The sequence below is a fragment of the Mauremys mutica genome, chromosome 13 (assembly GCF_020497125.1).
Source record: "Mauremys mutica isolate MM-2020 ecotype Southern chromosome 13, ASM2049712v1, whole genome shotgun sequence".
NCBI lineage: Eukaryota > Metazoa > Chordata > Testudines > Geoemydidae > Mauremys > Mauremys mutica.
Window position 1 is genome coordinate 51,288,690 of NC_059084.1, and position 19,850 is coordinate 51,308,539.

The 19,850-nt window shown below is 52.0% G+C and overlaps 3 gene segments (V, D, J or C); all 3 read right to left on the minus strand.

The window, feature by feature from the left end:
* Nucleotides 1-1,591: 1,591 nt before the first annotated feature.
* On the minus strand, nt 1,592-6,702 carry LOC123347648. The segment is given in 2 exon segments: nt 1,592-1,932; nt 6,657-6,702. Coding segments are annotated over 2 exon segments (387 nt in total).
* Nucleotides 6,703-12,543: 5,841 nt separating this feature from the next.
* Nucleotides 12,544-13,011, minus strand: LOC123347649. The segment is given in 2 exon segments: nt 12,544-12,857; nt 12,966-13,011. Coding segments are annotated over 2 exon segments (360 nt in total).
* A 2,934-nt stretch (nt 13,012-15,945) lies between these two features.
* Nucleotides 15,946-16,397, minus strand: LOC123348492 (the record flags this gene model as incomplete). The annotated part of the segment is given in 2 exon segments: nt 15,946-16,268; nt 16,352-16,397. Coding segments are annotated over 2 exon segments (369 nt in total), but the record flags the coding sequence as incomplete, so codon positions are not given.
* Between the last annotated feature and the right edge of the window lie 3,453 nt (nt 16,398-19,850).

Here is a 19,850-nt window from a genome sequence, read left to right on the forward strand (position 1 = left end):
TGAGAACCACCTGTGCCCGGGCCCCTGGAGACAAACAAAGCGGGTTGTTACAGGAAATGTTTAAAAGGAACAGTGACATTAAATAGATACAATCGATGGAAGGAGACAGACAGCTTGGCAGATATGGGTCTAATACATCCCTAGCGTGACTCCATTGGCCTTCCCACGCAGGATGTTGTAGAGGGGATTTTTTCTAACGCACTCACATCATTTAGGAGCACGAGCACTATTGACTTTCTGAGTGTTCCTGGGGAACTTGGCAACTTCTGAAAAGCCCCCTCAGCCCGTGAACTGCAGAGATACCGGGAATGGGCGGGTGAACAGACAAACAAACGCACATGAGAGTCCAGCCAGGAAAATGCGGAGTCTCAGCGGACCCAGCCTGGTGATGGGAGGGGAGCGCAGCCCGGTAAGTCCCTGAGCTAGATGCGGGGCCTGTGGCTGGGACGCCCGAGTCAGTGCGTAAGTAGGGAGTTGGCTGTGCCAGCTTTGCATAATCTGGGGAGAGCCGGGCGGGTTGGAAATAAAAGGGGCTGAACCCAGCAAGGGGCGCAGGCCCGATGGGAGATTGAGGGCGAGGGGGGGCGGTGACCTGATAGGGAAGAGCAGAGACCAGAACCCTCAGCCAAAGAACGGGACTATGTGAAAACAGAACCAGAAGTATCCCCTGACACTACTCTTTGGACATGACCTACAGGCAATCTGAAAGCGATGCTTCCTTACTGCGTGTTCTTGGCAATTTGGCCAAACCTCACCCCACAGCCGTTTCCAACACGCACCTCCTGCCCAAGGCAGGAGTTTCGAAAAAGAAAGCTGGAACCATTTGGGAGCCTTTGAAAATCCCACACTAAAATGGCTTGGTCTTGTCTTTGAACAGAGTCCTAACGGCTGTATTCAGGGTGAACCACCAGGTGTATAGGAACGGCCCGAAATTACCCAGGAAATAAAACAAACTCATCTTTAACTCTTCTCCAGCTTGTGCTTATGCATTAAAGAGCAAACAGAGGCAATGCGCTCATGGAGCACCCTTCAGCCTTCTCCAGGTATCTGCAGAGAGTGACAAAATTATGGTGTGAAAAATTCTAGGGCGGGTCCACCACGACTCTAAAGAACATAAGAACAGCCAGACCCGGTCAGACCAAAGGCCCATCTAGCCCAGTGTCCTGTCTCCCTGCAATGGCCAGTGCCAGGTGCCCCAGAGGGAATGAACAGAACAGGGAGTCACCCAGTGATCCACCCTCTGTCGCCCATTCCCAGCTTCTGGCAAACAAACTCTTTAAATAATGTCTCTGGCATTTCTTCCTCTTAGTTCATGTTTAGGAGGCGGGTTGAAGGGCAGAAAGCTAATTATTCATAGTAACTGAGGCGGATTCTATTTCTCCATTGCTGTCCGCTAAATAAGCTACTCTCTGTTCTGTCAACATAGTGAGTCTTTAATTACCAATGTGCATTTTTAGAGGACGGAAGCCCTGATTAAGGGCTGGAGACTTTACAATCTATGGATCTGTGTTTACACTGCTCTGCCGTGTCAGTGCCTGCTGCTCTCTGCTGGCGCTGAGAATGTTTGGATTCGAGGAGGAGGTTTTTGTATTCACTGCAGTTGATTTCTGATCGCTGTGTCTCTCGCACAGTAATAGCGGCCGGTGTCTTCCGCTTTCAGGCTGGTCATTTGCAGATACACCAGGCTGTTGGAGTCGTCTCTGGAGATGGTGAATCGCCCTTTAACCGCATCACTGTAAAACGTGCTGTGGCTATTAGCAGGGCTGTATATCCGTGAGACCCACTCCAGGCCCTTCCCGGGCGCCTGGCGGACCCAGCTCATATGGTAGCTGGTGAAGGTGAACCCGGAGGCTTTGCAGGAGAGGCGGAGAGAGTCTCCGGGCTTCTGAATTCCACCTCCGGACTCCACCAGAAGAACCTGGGACCGGACATCTGGGGGGAAAAGAAGAAGAAAAAGCTCCGTTAGATTCACCTTAGTACAAGACCTCAGCCAAAGCTCACACAAGCCGTTGGGAAGATGCCCATTCACTTCACTGCGCTTTGGGTTGGGGCAAGAACGTCCAACCGTCCCCGGAGTCTCCCACTAAAGTTGGGGACGAGGGGGGGGGGAGAATTACCTGCAAGGGCTGCTAGAATCAAGAGAAGATCCAGCCACGATATCATGTTACTGACGCGGGAAGGGTTTCTGACGGTAACTGCAACGACACCAAGACCTTGGCCTGATCCCTTTTCATTCTCTGCCGTCCAGGAGAACACAGGATTTATGCAGGACCCCGAGACACTGAATTTGCATCACCTCCTCTTGAAAAAAACACCACACCAGAAACCACAACCCTCGTTAAACTGAGGCCTTCCGGAGTCGAGTTCAGAGGAAAAACGCTACTTGGCTGGAGAGGAGGAGCTAGAGTCTCTCTTGTAGGATCACTCCTTCAATGATCTCTACAAGAATGCTCGGCAGGGGCGGCTCCAGGCCCCAGCACGCCAAGCGGGGCAGCATGCTGCGGGGGGCGCTGTGCCGGTCCCCGGGAGGGCGGCAGGCGGCTCCGGGGGACCTCCCGCAGGGTCCGCTGGTCCCGCGGGTTCGGTGGAGCATCCGCAGGCACGCCTGTGGGTGGTCCACCGGAGCCGCAGGACCGGCGAGTGGCAGAGCGCCCCCCCGCGGCGTGCCTTGGGGCGGGGAAATGGCTAGAGCCGCGGGACCTCTCATAGACAAAATGCACCACTGAGTGTTCACCTGCTGCTGAATTCTGTCTCTTCTTAGTTTGTGAGTCCTGGCCACTGTGTGTCCTAGTGCACAGAGCACTAGACTGGGCCATGGAAAACCGGGTATTCATTCCTTGGTCTGCTGGGTTGCCTTGGATACGTCACTTCTCTCCGTAAAATTTGAATAACCTTTTAGGTTCACCTAACCTTCCTTTGTGAAGAGCTCTGACATCCCCTGCTGAAAATCGCTTTTATAAAATGCTAGGGGTTGGTGTTATCACTAATGTCTGAAAATGTCCTTTTCTTCTTCTATGAGAAGGAAGAGGCAAGCATTTGAAACCAGGGGCGCTGGAACAATTTGTATAGTGGGGGTGCTGAAACACTGAACCAGACTGTAAACTCTGTATATAAAGGAATCACCTTCAAGCCAGCACCCCAAGGTCCAGCACCTATGTTTGAAATTCTGCCTTGCAATGCTGGACTACAAGTCAGAATTATTATTAGATTGGCTCCTGAAAATGAAAGGTTGGGTGTGGATCCCCGCCTAGCCTGCTTTGAATGTTTTAGCCCAGAAGACGAATAACTGAATTCTGCCAGGTCATACAGTAAAAATGGACAGTCGGTACCCTGAAAGAATCTATCTGTGGGTTAGGGTTATAACTCTGCAGGGGTTTGTAGGCCTGTGCCACTGTAACTGAGAGTACAGTACTTGCACTGCTTTGAGCGGGGCTAATGGTATGAATCAAACAGTTCAGTTGCACAGTAGTGTTGTATCACTCTTCTTCCTCTTAGTATTACCGTTCATATTATTTTCAATACCCACTAAAAATAGGCAATAATACAGAGAAAAATGTCAAACTAAAGTTTCTATGGAAATGCTGGATAAAATAATAAAATTTACAATAGATAGATCTTAAAAGCTCCACCTTGCCACTGTGTTTATGCAACAGGGTGGAGTTTTTAAAGGGTCTTAATGTAAATACTCAAATCCCATGGGAGCTGGAAACTTCCCAACTTTGGGTGCCTTTGAAAATCCCAGTCTCACACTCTAATTGGTGGAGGGCCTGTCCTTTCTCAGGCAAGATACAGTGCGCTCAGACGCACAGCTCCGCAATATTTAAGTGTGGGAAATCTGTTACAAAGACTGTTATGTAAAATCCCAGCGCAGTGCAGGGCTGAGATATTCCAAATCGCTTAAGGGAGATGGCAGTGGATGATTTTCAAGGATGCAAATGATTTCAGGGAGACCCTAGTACAATGTCTTAGGCCTTGATTCATGAAAGCATGTAAGAATTTGCTTAAACCCATCTCTATTCAGGACACTACTTCAAATTTAAGCACAATTCTTAGTGTCCCTGACTGAACTTTGCACTTTATTCTCAGTAGTGTCAATGGCTGTACAGGACCTGAAAGAATATTTATCTCATATCACTAAACCAGACAGAAATCGCTACGTTAACCTGCTGATATGTGCACCAACATGCCCTTAATACAGGGTTTCTCAAACAGGGGTCCCGGCTTGTACAGGGAAAGCCCCTGGAGGGCCAGGCCGGTGTGTTTACCTGCCCCGCCCGCAGATCCGGCTGATCGGGCTCCCACTAGCCGCGGATCGCTGCTACGGACCAATGGGACCCGCAAAGCGGCGGACAGTAGGTCCCTCAGCCCGCGCCGCCTCAGCAGCCCCCATTGGCCCAGCGAATGGGGCAGGTAACACACCGCCCGGCCGCCAGGGGCTTTCCCTGCACAAGCCGCGGCCCCTGTTTGAGAAACTCTGATCTACCGTGTTCCCGGCGGCAGCCCTTAGTCACGTGACTGTCCCTAATGCCCTGAGTACCAGCGCTGGGCTGAGTGATGGCATCCCGGTCCGAGGGGCGGGGTCTGTTATCTCCATGGTGACTCTGTCACATTGTGGCACTTTACTGTGGGTCGGGATGGCTCAGCTCCACCCACTGACACCCGCGGAGAGTCCGGGCGGTGATTGCCCAGTGTCCGTGGGGTGAAAACAATCCACGAGCCGCTTGGGAAAGTCCCGGCGGTGCCACATCCCCAGGCTCAGCGGAGTGGGGTTTGTTCAGGTGCTGGGTGATCTCTGCCCACAGCCCCGCCCGGACTCTGAATGGCCCATTTCCATATCCAGCCTCCAGCTCTGCGTGCCTCAGTCTCCCCGCTCTGACCCAGGGGCTGGGATCGTTCCCGGCCTCCCGGCGGCGCTGTGGGGAGAAAGGCGATAACCGCGTGTGAAGGGCCGAGACGCCCCGGTGAGGGGCCCCACACGGGTTATAATGAACTAATCACCTTCCGCTGCGTTACTGCGCTAAACGTCCCAGTTTGCTGAAAGGGCCAGAGCCTCCCTGGTGTAAATCCGGAGTAACTCGAGTCTAGCGGAAGCAGCTGCGGTGACTTTACACCAGCTGAGGATTTGGCCCCAGGAGCAATTCGCTCCATCCGTTGGGTCTGATGCGAACCCCAATTCGCTTGTCCCCGTTACACTGACAGACGCTGCCCTGTGAGTCTGACACAGAGACGGGCCCCGGGAGAGCCAACGTGCCAGGTCTGCGAGGGGAGAGCGGCTCAGAACAGGACTCACTCCGGATTGGGGTTCACAGATGAAGCGGGGGATCTCTGCGCCCAGCGGGGCTCTAGACCGGAAAGGAGACACATTGCCCGGGAACAGAAGGGTTAAAACTGCCGGGAGGTTTGTGTTCCATTCACCCGGGTGCCGGGTCTCCTGCAGGGCCGGCTCTGGCTTTTTTGCTGTCCCAAGCAAAAAACAAACAAACAAACAAAAAAACTGCGCGGGGCGGACCGGCGAAGGGGTGCGGGGGGGAACAAACCTGCCAGCCAGCCGAAACAACAAAGTGTGGGGGCAGGAAACCTGCCGGTCGGAGTGACCTGGGGGGGCGGGTGGGGGCGTGAAACAAACCTGCCGGGGGGAGCACGAAGGGAAGAAAAAAACAAAAAGAAAACAAAAAGAAAAAAAATCCCTGCGGGGCGGCGGGAGCGCGGGTGCAGGGGGACTCCCAGCCCTGCAGACCCCGGGCAGCGCAGTGCACACCCCATCTGGGGAGGAGAGAGAAGGGGGCGGGCAGGGCTTCCTTAAGCGGGGCGCTCGCCATGAGTCCCCTCCTGCCGCGCCGCCTGCTGGGAGGGCTCCGCTCCGGCGGGCGGGCAGGGAAGGACGCGGGCTGCGTGCCGGGCTTGCTGCAGCCCTGGCACCGCTCCCAGCAGAGCGCTCCCCTCCTCCGCGCCGCCGCCCCCACCCCTACAGGGCGGCAGGAGCAGCAAACCAAAAAGAAAAAACCTGCAGGGGCCGCGGAAGCGGCAAAGCGCAAAAAAAAAAAAAAAAAAAAAAAAAGGATTGGGCGGAAGCCGCCCCTCGGAATCTGCCGCCGCAAGCACCAGCTTGCTCGGCTGGTGCCTGGAGCCGGCCCTGGTCTCCTGTCCCAGCCCGGAGCGGTGTGTGTGTCACTGCTGCCCCCGCGCGGCTGCCGGGAGAAGGGCGGTTCCGCAGCCTGGGTTTTTGTAGGATCCCAAACCAGTTTCGTTTCACTGTGTGTCTCTCGCGCAGTAATAGCGGGCGGTGTCCTCGGGCTTCAGGCCGGTCATTTGCAGATACACCTCACTCTTGGGATCATCCCTGGAGATGGTGAATCGGCCTTTCACTGAATCAGGGTAGTCTGCACCCCCACCGAGGTTTATAAAAGCGACCCATTCTAGTCCCTTGCCAGGAGCCTGTCGGACCCAGCTCATGAAGTAGTCACCGAAGGTGAACCCGGAGGCTTTGCAGGAGAGGCGGAGAGAGTCTCCGGGCTTTTTCACATCCCCTCCGGACTCCACCAGCTGCACCTGGGACCGGACACCTGGGAATAAAGACAGGCCATTAATATCGGTATAAAAACAGCGGTAACACAATATTCTTCTCACTCTGCCAGTTATTCAGAGGAGTAAAATACCTTCCAAAGCGGCTACAACGAAAATTACAAGAATCAAAAATCCCATTTTCCCGGGTGCTGGAGGGGAAAGTTCTCAGGGACTGGCTGGTCACTGCACAGACCCAGGGGCTGCGGATTGTGTCTCCGGGTGCAGCCTGGGCAGAGAGAGGCACAGATTTAAACAGGAAACTGTCTCCCTCATTTGCATGTCCCCGCTTTATAAGAGACACACACTCCTGCTGCCAGTGATCTGACTGACTCGTCCTAGGGCTCCGGGTGCGGGAGTCAGACTGTCCCGTCCTGTGTCTGTGCAGCGCCGGGCACAGGGCGCTGGGGTGCTCCTGACACTTTCGGACCCCTGGGATGAATGAACTCTCTTGGGAAGGAGGTAACACTTTCTGCTGAGGTTCAGTGTATCACTCTAATTAATATGTCTCCCCAGTCTGGTGATTCACAGAGGCTCACAATACAACCGCTTAAATATGACGTTACTCTATGGGATACATATGTTACAAGTGACATTAATGCATGCAATAACTCACAGTATTCAAAAATCCTAAACCCTAAACATGTTCTTATCATTCTAATACCTAATTTAGCAATACTAGCACACAGGTGACACAGACCGGTTCCATCAGCTTTCACACACCTTTGGTCCTGATACACAGAAATTGTCAGTTGTGTCGGCCCTGCTTTCTAGCCAAGAGTCTTCGCCCTGAAAGCCTAATCCCAAACCTATAATGGAGGCTTTGCCGTGAGTACAACAGACACTGAACCAGACACTAGAATCATCTATATGAATTTCAGGCAGTTGTTCATTAATCCCTTAAGCAAATGTTTATTCAGGAGCCCACCGCAGGTTGTTAGTTGCAGAAACATAGAGCTAGGCCGACTCCCGTTGGAGCCCTACCGTGAGAGTAATTCACATGGTTAATGGAAGGAGTCTCTCTTTTATAAGGAGCGGGATATGCAAATGAGGGAGACTGTTTCCTGTTTAAATTTATCCCTCTCTCTGCCCAGGTTGTACCCGGAGAGACAATCCGCAGCCCCCTGGATCTCTGCAGTTGCCAGCCAACCCCCCTGAGAACTTTCCCCTCCAAAACCAGGTGAAATGAGACTTTAGCTCCATTTAATTTTCATTTTTGAAGCTTTGGGAGGTATTTATGTCCCGGGTAATTTGCACAGTCAGGTGACTGTTATTCTATTCCTCTTTCTATGTGATTTGTATCGTGGCTTCCTTCCCAAGTGCAGCTGGTGGAGTCCGGAGAGGATGTGAAAAAGCCCGGAGACTCTCAGGGCGATTCACCAGCTCCAGAGACAATTCCATTAACACGGCACAATTACAAATGACCCGCCTGAAGCCCGAGGACACCGCCCGGTATCACTGTGCGAGAGAGACAGTGAGGGGAAGCTGGTCTGAGCTCAGACATAAGGGGAAGGGGTTTCCTAGGGGTGGCGCTCTGGTTCCACACCAGAATGGACACAAAGTTTCTCCCCGTATGGACACCGCACACAGCTGTAATGGGAGAGAGGCTGACTCCATCTCCCCCTGGGGCGCGCAGGGAGCAGATGCCCAGGGTGGATTTCAGAGGGGCAGGAGAAAAGAACAGAGCCCTTGCTCTGTGGATGCCTCCAGTGACTCTCTGATCAGACACTCTCCACTGTAAGTATCAGAGGGGGAGCCGTGTTAGTCTGGATCTGTAAAAAGCAACAAAGAGTCCTGTGGCACCTTATAGACTAATAACAGAAGTATTGGAGCCTAAGTTTTCGTGGGTGAATACCCATGCATCTGACGAAGTGAATATTCACCCACGAAAGCTCATGTTCCAATACGTCTGTTAGTCTATAAAGTGCCCTCGAGACTCTTTGTTGCTTTCTCCAGGTTAAGGCTCCTCCCCTTCTCCCAGTGCGGTCAGTGGAGAAGCAGAGCCCTTAGTGCAGGTCAGGGGGCGTGGGGAGACCAGAGTGAGGGTTGACAGCCAGGGTGGGGTCAGTGATCTCTGAGTGATCTCCCCCCTCAGCCCATTGATCATCCTCTGGATAAAAACCCACCTTTTTGTAGAGGGGGCAGCACAAGCGTCTATGCACCTCCTGAGTGGCGTCAAAGCCTTTGAGGATCTGATGCCCAGATCCACATTCCCACCACAATCCAAAGGAAACACGTCTGTGAGTTTCATGCTCCGTGGTGGGAAGAGGAAGGCCAAAGTGGGTGTGAATCCAACATAAATATGAATGGGAAGGGGAATCGAAACGGAAGTATCCAGGGGGTATTAATCAGAACCTGAATCTGAATGGGGATATGAAGTGGAGTATAAATGGGACTGCAAAGGGAAATAGGAACTGGTATAGGACTATGAAGTCCTATGGATGGGATTGACAATATGAATGGGAGGATGTAAATAACTCTCTTGTTTCTATTCTTATTTAATAAATCTTTATATAGCATAGGATTGGCAAAAGGGGCACGAATCCATAGGTCTCATGCTCTCAAACAGCTCTGGAACAGTCACTGGGAGGACCCCTTCAGTGTGTCAGCCCAGTAGGGTCACACTCTCACTAGGGTAAGCCACAGGGATTCACCACCTCTTGGGACCAAAACTTAGAGCGTTCAGCCCCCCTGCTTCACACCATGGGCTCCCTTCAGTGAGTCCACCTGAGTTGCGCACCTGAGGAAGACACGAACCCCGAAAGGGAGCAATTCACTGTGAACTTCCTTAAGCTGACACTAGGTGAGTTCTTGGAGTCACTAGTTTATGTTCCCTTTGGAGGTGAAATTTGCACTTGGGGTATGTTTTGTTTGTTCTCTTCTGTTGGTTGATTTGTTTGTTCCAGATTTGTGTTTGTTTGTTTGTTTATTTGGTTGCTTGGAGTGGGTGTTTAAGTAGAAGAGGTCCTGCAGTGAGAGTCCTTCTTGGTATGGTTGAAAGGAGCTGCAAAGTAGAACCTCACTCCCCTAAAAAACAGTGAGGAGTCTGGTGGCACCTTAAAGACTAAAAGATTTATTTTGGCATAAGCTTTTGTGGGTTAAAACCCACTTCTTCAGATGCATGGAGTGAAAATTACAGATGCAGGCATTGTTATACATGAAGAGAAGAGAGTTACCTCACAAGTGGAGAACTTAGGCATCTTTGAATTTCAGGCCTAATTAATTCATTTCACTGCAGAGAGACATAACCAGACAGGTCTCAATATGAAGCAGTAGGAGGCTCCGTAAGATATTTAGGACATCAGTTTTTTAACTGGAAATCCAACATCTTCTCCTCCCTAAGCTCCCTAAATATCAAGGGATAGATTCACAAACAGATTTAGGAACTTAATGACCACATTAGAAACTTCAATCCCACAATCAGGCCTAAAATGAGATTGAAACCCAACACGAGCTGTCCCTGAATTCTGTAGGCACCTGAGCTCACTTTGCACCTCAGTTTTTACAGTAAAAGTTCCCTGGGCACCTATATTTCTGCCTGTGAGTATGGACTTTGCAGGCCCAGCTCGTGTCTCCATGGTGTGGCAGTGTCCAGCACAGGGATGTAACCTGTAGAGCGCAGCAGCCCATGGTGGTTAAAATGCCCCATGTAGACCCTGCTAGTGCACAGAGATATTGTTCTGGTTCAAACAGGGAGGTGTTAGAGCTTCAAGCTGGAGCACTGAGCAATTTTGGGAAGGAGATAAACTGCCCTCCTGTCAGAGTGAGAAGAATCTAAGAAGAAGGGTGGATTATGAGAAATCTTCCCCTTTTGAGCAGGTGAGTTAATAATTGCCAAATATTGGGCTGCTTCCTATAAAATAGTGGGTGCTGACCCCTCTGGGAGACAGAAGGTTGAGCTAGGTGGGCCCTTGGGAGAGCGTTAGTGCTGGCAATTCTTAGGGTCCCAGGATACGTCCATCAATGGCTATTAGCCAGGATGGGCTGGGATGGTGTCTCTAGCCTCTGTTTGCCAGAAGCTTGGAATGGGCAACAGAGGATGGATCACTTGATGATCACTGGTTCTGTTCATTCCTTCAGAAATACCTTGTATTGGCCACTGTCGGAAGCAGGGCCGCCCAGAGGGGGGGGGCAAGTGGGGCAATTTGCCCCAGGCCCCGGGCCCAGCAGGGGCCCCCATGAGAGTTTTTCAGGGCCCCTGGAGCGGGGTCCTTCACTCGCTCAGGGGGCCTGGAAAACTCTCACAGGGCCCGGGCCCCCGGAGCTTCTTCACTCCCGGTCTTCGCTGGCGGGGGGCCCTTCCTCTCCGGGACAGAAGGACCCCCTGCCGCCGAATTACTGCTGAAGCGGGATTCCCCGTTGGAGAGCAGCCGGATCTTCCACGGTAATTGGGCGGCAGGGGGGGGTCCTTCCGTTCCGGGACCCGCCGCCGAAGTGCCCCGAAGACCCGCGGTGGGGGCCGCACTTCGGCGACGGGTCCCGCTTCGGCGGTAATTCGGCGGCGGGGGGTTCCCGCCGTGAGTCTTTGGGGCTCTTTGGCGGCGGGTCCCGGAACGGAAGGACCCCCCCCCCCCCGCCACCGACTTACCGCTGAAGCGGGCCCCCCCGCCTCCCAAGACCCCGGGCCCCCGGAATCCTCTGGGCAGCCCTGGTCAGAAGACAGGATACTGGGCTAGAAAGACCTTTGGTCTGACCCAGTCTGGCTGTTCTCATGTTCTTATTCCTGGGGTCTTTCCCTTCATTGCTTAGGGGCACCATAGACAAAATGCAGGAGCCAGGACTCCTGGGTTCCACTCCCAGCCTTGGGAGCTCTGATGCAATGGCTGCCTTTCAGTGCTAAGGGATTAGATTCTGAAGTGCTTGTAATGCAAGGCAGAAGCAGTGTTGGCAGCTGCTCCTCCCTGGGGCTCATAAACCCAGAACATAAGAAAGGCCGTACCGGGTCAGACCAAAGGTCCATCTAGCCCAGTATCTGTCTACCGACAGTGGCCAATGCCAGGAGCCCCAGAGGGAGTGAACCTAACAGGCAATGATCAAGTGATCTCTCTACTGCCATCCATCTCCATCCTCTGACGAACAGAGGCTAGGGACACCATTCTTACCCATTCTGGCTAATAGCCATTTATGGACTTAGCCACCATGAATTTATCCAGTCCCCTTTTAAACATTGTTATAGTCCTAGCCTTCACAACCTCCTCAGGTAAGGAGTTCCACAAGTTGACTGTGCGCTGCGTGAAGAAGAACTTCCTTTTATTTGTTTTAAACCTGCTGCCTATTAATTTCATTTCATGACCCCTAGTTCTTGTATTATGGGAATAAGTAAATAACTTTTCCTTATCCACTTTCTCAACATCACTCATGATTTTATATACCTCTATCATGTCCCCCCTTAGTCTTCTCTTTTCCAAGCTGAAGAGTCCTAGCCTCTTTAATCTTCCCTCGTATGGGACCCTCTCTAAACCCCTAATCATTTTAGTTGCCCTTTTCTGAACCTTTTCTAGTGCTAGAATATCTTTTTTGAGGTGAGGAGACCACATCTGTACACAGTATTCGAGATGTGGGCGTACCATGGATTTATATAAGGGCAATAATATATTCTCAGTCTTATTCTCTATCCCCTTTTTAATGATTCCTAACATCCTGTTTGCTTTTTTGACCGCCTCTGCACACTGCAGTGGACATCTTCAGAGAACTATCCACGATGACGCCAAGATCTTTTTCCTGACTCGTTGTAGCTAAATTAGCCCCCATCATGTTGTATGTATAGCTGGGGTTATTTTTTCCAATGTGCATTACTTTACATTTATCTTCATTAAATTTCATTTGCCATTTTGTTGCCCAATCACTTAGTTTTGTGAGATCTTTTTGAAGTTCTTCACAATCTGCTTTGGTCTTAACTATCTTGAGAAGTTTAGTATCATCTGCAACCCAGACTGGTTCTCCGCAAGGTTAGTTTTAGTGCAGGTTTTAATAGGATTTTCCTCATAGTGTGTCTCTGGCACAGTCGTACATGGAGGTGTCTCCGGGCTGCAGGCCGGTCAGTTGGAGGGACACTTGGCCTTTGGAGGTGTCTCTGGTGATGGGGAGTCTACTTTTGAGAGCATTGCTATAAGCAGTGCCCCCATCACCCCAGATAACTCCCATCCAATCTAACCCTTTTCCCGCCGGCTGGTGGGCCCAGTGCACGTCGTAGCTGGTGAGAGAGAATCCGGACACGGTGCAGATCAGTCTGAGGGTCTCCCCGGGCTTCCTGACTCCCCCTCCGGACTCCACCAGGCTGACCTGGGAATAGACACCTGCAGAGAGGGAAATAAAGGGGAAATACTGCAGTGATTCCCGGAGGCGCGGTTATTAGGGAACACGCGGTACCGGGCGCCCAGCGGCAGCGCAGAGCCCGCCCGTACCCGCGGGGAGCAGCGGGAGGAAGGCGATGGCCAGGCTGGGGGTCATGTCTGCGGCTGGCGGCTCGGTCCCCAGGCGGGATGGGAAGCTGAAGCCCGGCGCTGGCTCTGAGCGGGGTGAGCGGCCGGGACTGGGCTATGAACAGGGCCCCGGGGAGCTCATTTGCATGGGCTGGGGGGTGGGGACAATATAACGGGGGGACCCAGGAGGTGTGTGATGCAGCGTCGCGTTGTTAAGTCTCCTGGCAGGTGGATTCCAGAGTCCAGCTGTGACATGGAATGTTCCCTTCTGCTCTTTCTTGTGCCCGCCGGAGATTTGCAACCAGGAAAGAACTGGATGGAGACAGTCTGTCCGCCTATCTTCCGCTCTGTTGATCGCCATAGACATCTATCTGTCTATCTATCTATCCCCATACACCCCATCTATCTATCTATCTATCCTCTCCCCTTTTTATGTTGGTGTCAATATTATAAATTAGGAGCCAGTTTCATTACTGAACCATTCCTTGTTCATGAGAATCTGGAAAATTAAGATGGAGACAAACTGTACAGAAATGCTTCTGGGAAATGTTGGGGGCTGTATTGTTGGAAAGGGGGTTGGAGTCAAACTTCTCAGTCTGAAGAGAAGGGTCAGTGCTGCGGGGGCAGGAGAAAAGTCGCCCCTGGTGCTCAGTAGCTGACAGGCCCCTGTGATGCCCCTTTACAAAGAGGTGAATTTACACACACAGGATCACCAATGGGCTGCCGGGGAAGGTCACTTCTAGTTTATTGGCCAGAACCGTCCGGCCCATAATCCGCACTCCGGACTCCGCGTTCCCACTGCTCTTCGCTGAGGGCTCAACTTCTCCAGTGACTTCGCTGGGAGAAGGAGGGAGCCTTAAAGTGGAGCGTGTCTGATCAGAGAGTCACTGGGGGCGTCCACAGGGCGAGGGCCGAGCTGACCCTCTCTGCTCCGCTGAAACACACTCTGAGCATCTGCTCCCTGCAATAACTGATAATTGGTTATCGATAACTGAAAGGACTCTCCCGTATTCCACTCCTTAGTGCTGCCGGATGGTTGTTGGGTACTGAACAAATCCGTAGAGATGTAGCTAGAACACCCATTTAAATCAGGCTTGCAGGTTCAATTGAGTGAGTGCCTGGCCCGCATCTCATTGCATCGCTAGGTCCCTTCTGTTACCAATGTTTTAATTCATTTGAATGAATGGGCCAGAACCAGGGGCGGCTCTAGGAATTTGGCCGCCCCAAGCACGCCGGTCCCGCGGCTCCGGGGGACCTCTTGCAGACGTGCCTGCGGAGGGTCCGCTGGTCCCGCGGCTCCGGTAGAGCAGAGGTCCACCGGAGCCACGGCAGCAGCGGACCCTCCGCAGGCACGTCTGCGGGAGATTCACCTGTTCTGCGCCGCAAAATGCCGCCCCAAGCGTGCGCTTGGTGCGCTGGGGTCTGGAGCCGGCCCTGCCCAGAACACCAGCTATAGTCAGTCGGGGTAGCAGCCTTGGGATCCAAGGAGCTTCCAGAATTAACACCTGTGAGGCTCTGATCCCAGAATGATTGTCCTTCTTTCGGCCTTGTCCAAAGCCCAGTAAAGTCGAGAAACTCTTCACAATCGATTGCAATGGGAATTGGATCAGCCCCGAAATGCATTTATCTTCCTGAAGCTGGCAGACACCCTACTGTGAAACTGGGTAAGTCAGGGTTTCTCAAACTGGGGTCTCCGCTTGTGTAGGGAAAGCCCCTGGCGGGCGGGCCGGTGTGTTTACCTGTCCAGTCCACAGGCCTGGCCGATGGCGGCTCCCACTGGCTGCGGATCGCTGCTCACGGGCCAATGGGAGCTGCTGGAAGCGGCGTGGGCCGAGGCACTTACTGACCCCCGCTTCCTGCAGCTCCCATTGGCCCGGAGCAGCGATCCACGGCTAGTGGGAGCCGCGATCGGCGGGACCTGCGGGAGGGGCAGGTAAACACACAGGCCTGGCCTGCCAGGGGCTTTCCCTACACAAGCGCAACCTCTGTTTGAGAAACTCTGGGGTAAGCGTTGGTGACAGGGAGAATGTGGGTGTGAATGGAGAGAGGGATCCATTCAGGTCTTTATAATCACATTAGCTATGAAAACATTCGCTTGCAAAGACCATTCAGGTCACACATTTCTGACTGATAAATCCTGAATTTAGCCCTTTCCTTGGGCAAGTCTGATCTATGGGATTTCCCCAGTAACATCATCTGGTAAAATGTGAACAGCCAGTACCGAGGAGCTGCCCATTTGTGGCCTGGATAGAGTGAGCCCATCGACCTAGGGCACCTGCTGACAGCCCCGTTCAACTTCCAACCTCCCTGGGTGAAATTTGCATGGAAATCCCTCACCTGGGGGGGGCGGGGGCGAAGGGTTCCTGTTTAAATACAGGTAGGTTAATGGGATTACACTGAGAGAGGGAGTTGGGAGGATGAGAGATCCGCTATGTGACATGCCCTAGGTTCTCACACCGGCTGGATGGGCGTTGTTGATGAGGCCCATAGACGTGAGACAGTGCGCAGGGCAGGGAGTCGATTAATAATATCAGTTGTTTAACACCTTTGCGCACATAGAACAAATATCCAATAGTCGATAGCATCACTGGGGGTAGCCCGGTGCCTGGTTCTGGCTGTCAGTGTTACTGGCTCTGTTTACTGGCGTTGTCGTCCCCCCCCCCCCCCCCCCCCCCCCCCGCCGCGCGCTTTTAAGACTGTGTAGAATGGGAGTCTTGATTTGCACGTAGAATTGATTAAAAATCAGAGGGAAAGGTCCAGGTCCAGCCCTTTTCACTCAGGAGGGGGCCGGCCCCTGGACCTGTGCCTTGGCTGAAGCTAGATTTGGCCAGAGCAGGGCACCTTGACATGAACACGCTGTTTCCTCTTTTCAGTTTCCAGTCCCGGGAGTGTCAGAGTCTCACCAGCTGGGACTTTCCCCGCTGACCGCAACGGGAGGTTTTTGTCTGAGCTCAGCCCGGCTTCGCCTCACTGTGTCTCTCGCACAGTAATAGCGGGCGGTGTCCTCGGGCTTCAGGCCGGTCAGTTGCAGATACAGCAGGTTGTTGGGGTTGTCTCTGGAGATGGTGAATCGGCCTTTGACCGCGTCGGCGTAACGCACAGTGCTGCCGGCCCAGTAGCTTATACGTGCGACCCAGTCCAGGCCCTTGCCAGGAGCCTGCCGGACCCAGCTCATCCAGTAGTCACCGAAGGTGAACCCGGAGGCTTTGCAGGAGAGGCGGAGAGAGTCTCCGGGCTTTTTCACATCCCCTCCGGACTCCACCAGCTGCACCTGGGACCGCGCGCCTGGGAATAAAGACAGGTTACCAACACATGGGTATTACAGTCAATAACTCAATAGTCTGCAGGGCATTCAGGGGCTAACCTACCTCCCAGAGCTGCTACAATGAAAACGAAATGGAGCCAAATCCTCATTTTCCCGGGTGCTGGAGGGGAAAGTTCTCAGGAGACTGGCTGGTCACTGCACAGACCCAGGGGCTGCGGATTGTGTCTCCGTGTGCAGCCTGGGCAGAGGGAGGGACAGATTTAAACAGGAAACTCTCAGCCCGATTTGCATATCCCCCTCCTTATAAGGCACACAAACCCTCTCCCTGCATGCTCGGAGTTATTTGGCCGGTGGCTCTGAGGGAGGGAGTCGGACTGGTGCTAACTCTTTGTCTGGGCAGCGCCCAGTGCGTGCGGGGCCATCCTGACCACACTGCTGCACAAAGAGCTCCCTTGAATCCCCTCCCATCGCTCCAGGTGTAAGGGCTGAAGGGAATGGAAAGCTCCACCACGGGCTTTAGGGGACTGTGGACCAGACCCTTAGAAGGAAGAATATCAGGCGGGTGAGCAGGGCAGCATCGTTTGAAAATCTGGTTTTCTGTTGAGGCCAGAGGTGTTTGTGCCTGATGTGCTCGGTCTATAGTAGCATGTTGTCGTTTTTCAGAGAAATCTGAGAGTATTTCTATCCATCCCCCAACAACCCACAGAAGCATCTTGCCAGTCATCACTTTTAGGCACCTCCAGAAACCCAAGTGCTAGTTATCACACCTTGAACAAATGAGTCCCCAAATATTCTTCTTGTGCAGCCTGCATTTTTACTTCAGTGTCCGATCAGTGCCACGTTTAACCATGTGAGTGCTCAAGTTGTTGCAGTTTTTTATTGACACATGATCGAATATGGGTGCAGAGATCCGAAACCAGCTGACAGATTTGTTAGCACTCTGCCTGTTGATCCTGTTCTAAGAAGGACAATTCTGCAGTTTGAATTTTTGGATTAGCCCTACCAGGATTCCCCTCACGGTGTGTCCCGCACAGTAATAGCGGGCGGGGTCCTCGGCTTTCACGCCGGACATTTGCAGATACAGCTCACCTGAAGATGGTGAATCGGCCTTTCACTGAATCAACAAACTACGTACTATCCCCGCTAGGGATAATATAAGCAGCCAATTCCCAGGAACCTGCCGGACCCAGCTCATGCCATAGCTGCTGAAGGTGAAGCCGGAGGCTTTGCGGGAGAGGCGGAGGGAGTCTCCGGGCTTTTTCACATCCCCTCCGGACTCCACCAGCGCCTGGGACCGGACACCTGCAAGTAAAGACAGGTTGTAAATATCGGTATAAAAACAGCGATAATTTAATATTAATCTAACTCCACCAGTTATTCAGAGGTAGAAAATACCTTCTAAAGGCTCTACAGAGAAAATTAAAAGGAGCACAAATCTCATTTTTCCTGGTGTTGAAAGGGAAAGTTCTCAGGGACTGGCTGGTCACTGCACAGACCCAGGGGCTGCGGATTGTGTCTCCGGGTGCAGCCTGGGCAGAGAGAGGCACAGATTTAAACAGGAAACCGTCTTCCTCATTTGCATGTCCCCTATAAAATACACACACTCTTGTTGCCAGTGATTTGATTGATTCGCGCTAGGGCTCCAGGTGCATGAGTGAGACTGTCCCGTTCTGTGTATCTGTGCAGCGCCGGGCACAGGGTGCTGGGGTCCTCCTGACACTTTCGGGCCCATGGGAGGAATGAACAGCTCCCTGCAGTGATTGTATTTCCTCACCCAGGACCTGAGGGCCTGCGTATTGTGCGGCGATATGCGGGGAGGGGACTCATCTCTGGAGCCCTGTCCCATGAGGAGAGGAGCCATGCAACGTCCGGCCAGTGGGGTCAGCTCTGCGGAGGAGTCGTGTCCCAGGGATCCACTGGACACGGAAGATTTAACCTCCCGCTGGGTGGGATTTGGGACGGAAGCCCCTCCTCTTTCCCTTCCTTCCTAGCATTGACCAGCTGCATTGAAATGATCCATGACACTTGGAACAGGATCTTGTATTAACTCCGCTGGCTGTTAATTGCACGGCGTGACCCCTGGTTTTTGTATGTGGGGGAAAGGGTAAATAATTAGTTCCCTCTTCACTTTTCCCACCACCATTCATTAGTGTATAGACCTCTGTCACATCTCCCCTGGAGCCTTCTTCTTTCTAGATAGATAAGATAGATAGAGGGGGCTTATGGAGATAGATAGATAGAGAGAGAGAGAGAGAGAGAGAGAGAGAGATGGGGTTTATGGGGATAGATAGATGGATGGGGTTTATGGAGATAGATAGATAGATTAAATTAGATTAGATTCAGCAATGACAATATTCCTCAAGGGCTTTTGTAACTCAACTTTACGTGCTTCATCACTGTTTATATTTCCTGCCATGGTAGCGTCAGACCAATGATTCCTGCAAGAAGTTAGGGAATATAGAACATGAAAGGATTTTATGCAGTGCTCCGGACGTTCAGTCAAATTCTAACTATTTCATCTGCTCAGTTCTGAGCATAAACCGGTGCCTTTGACATAACGTTGACTATTGGGGTTAATTCCTATATTTTCTTAAATTTAGCCATTTTAAGAGCCAAACACAGTATTTTGGTGATGGGCTTTGTGACTGGTCCAGTCTCTCACACAGTGATACCGGGCTGTGTCCTCGGGTCTCCAGCTGCTCGTTTGTAAATCCAGCCGGCCCCCGGGATTGTCTCGGGAGACAATGAATCTCCCCTTCGCTGAATCAGTGTAGTGTGAACTCTTTCCTGTGTACTTCGCCCTGGAGACCCCGCTCCAGACGCTTCCCAGGAGCCTGAGTTTAACCCTGAGACATTACTAGCGAGGTGGAGTCAAAGGGCACCTGCAGGTTTTCTATGTGCAAATGAGCAGTTTGTGTAGGTACAGAGTTAAAAAATGATGTTTTCCAACCCTCAATGCCCTTTTTCAGGCGTGTCTCCAAGGCTGTGCTGTGCTGTTTTTTCATTGCCGCCTCCCTTGCTGGACGGGAGAAGGGGACTGAAGGGTTAAAATCCATATGCACTTTATATAACAACCTGGTACGTGAATTGTACCAGCTCTTTTCCAGACCCAAAGTCCAGAGTTTGGTCAGGAGACCAGAGGCCTAGCAAATAGTGATTAGCTAAGAGAAAGCTGGGTAAACAGATAACCGCCTTTGCTAGGATATGCTCGGTCAGTAGAAATGACAGATGTTGAAGCAATAACTAAATAATTATGTTTCATCTAATGCTTCAGATTGAACAAAGGATCCCTGTTCCTATTGTGTCAGTCTCTTCTGTAGGGAACGTTCTTTCCACAGATCCAACCTTGAGTTTATGAAAAGTTGGCACATGTCAGTATAAGATATGGCATCCTTCCAGCTCCCTTCCCAGGGACCAATGCCTGCCTTAAGACATAAAGGGGACAATCTTTATTGCCATATACTTTCACTGTTCCTTTGCTTTAACCACTAGGAATGTACCTTTTGGACAATCAAAGGAGTTGCTCCATTCCTATGGACTCCAAATAAGAATTCAATATATATATTTATATTAATAATATTTTATCAAAGTATTAATTAAAT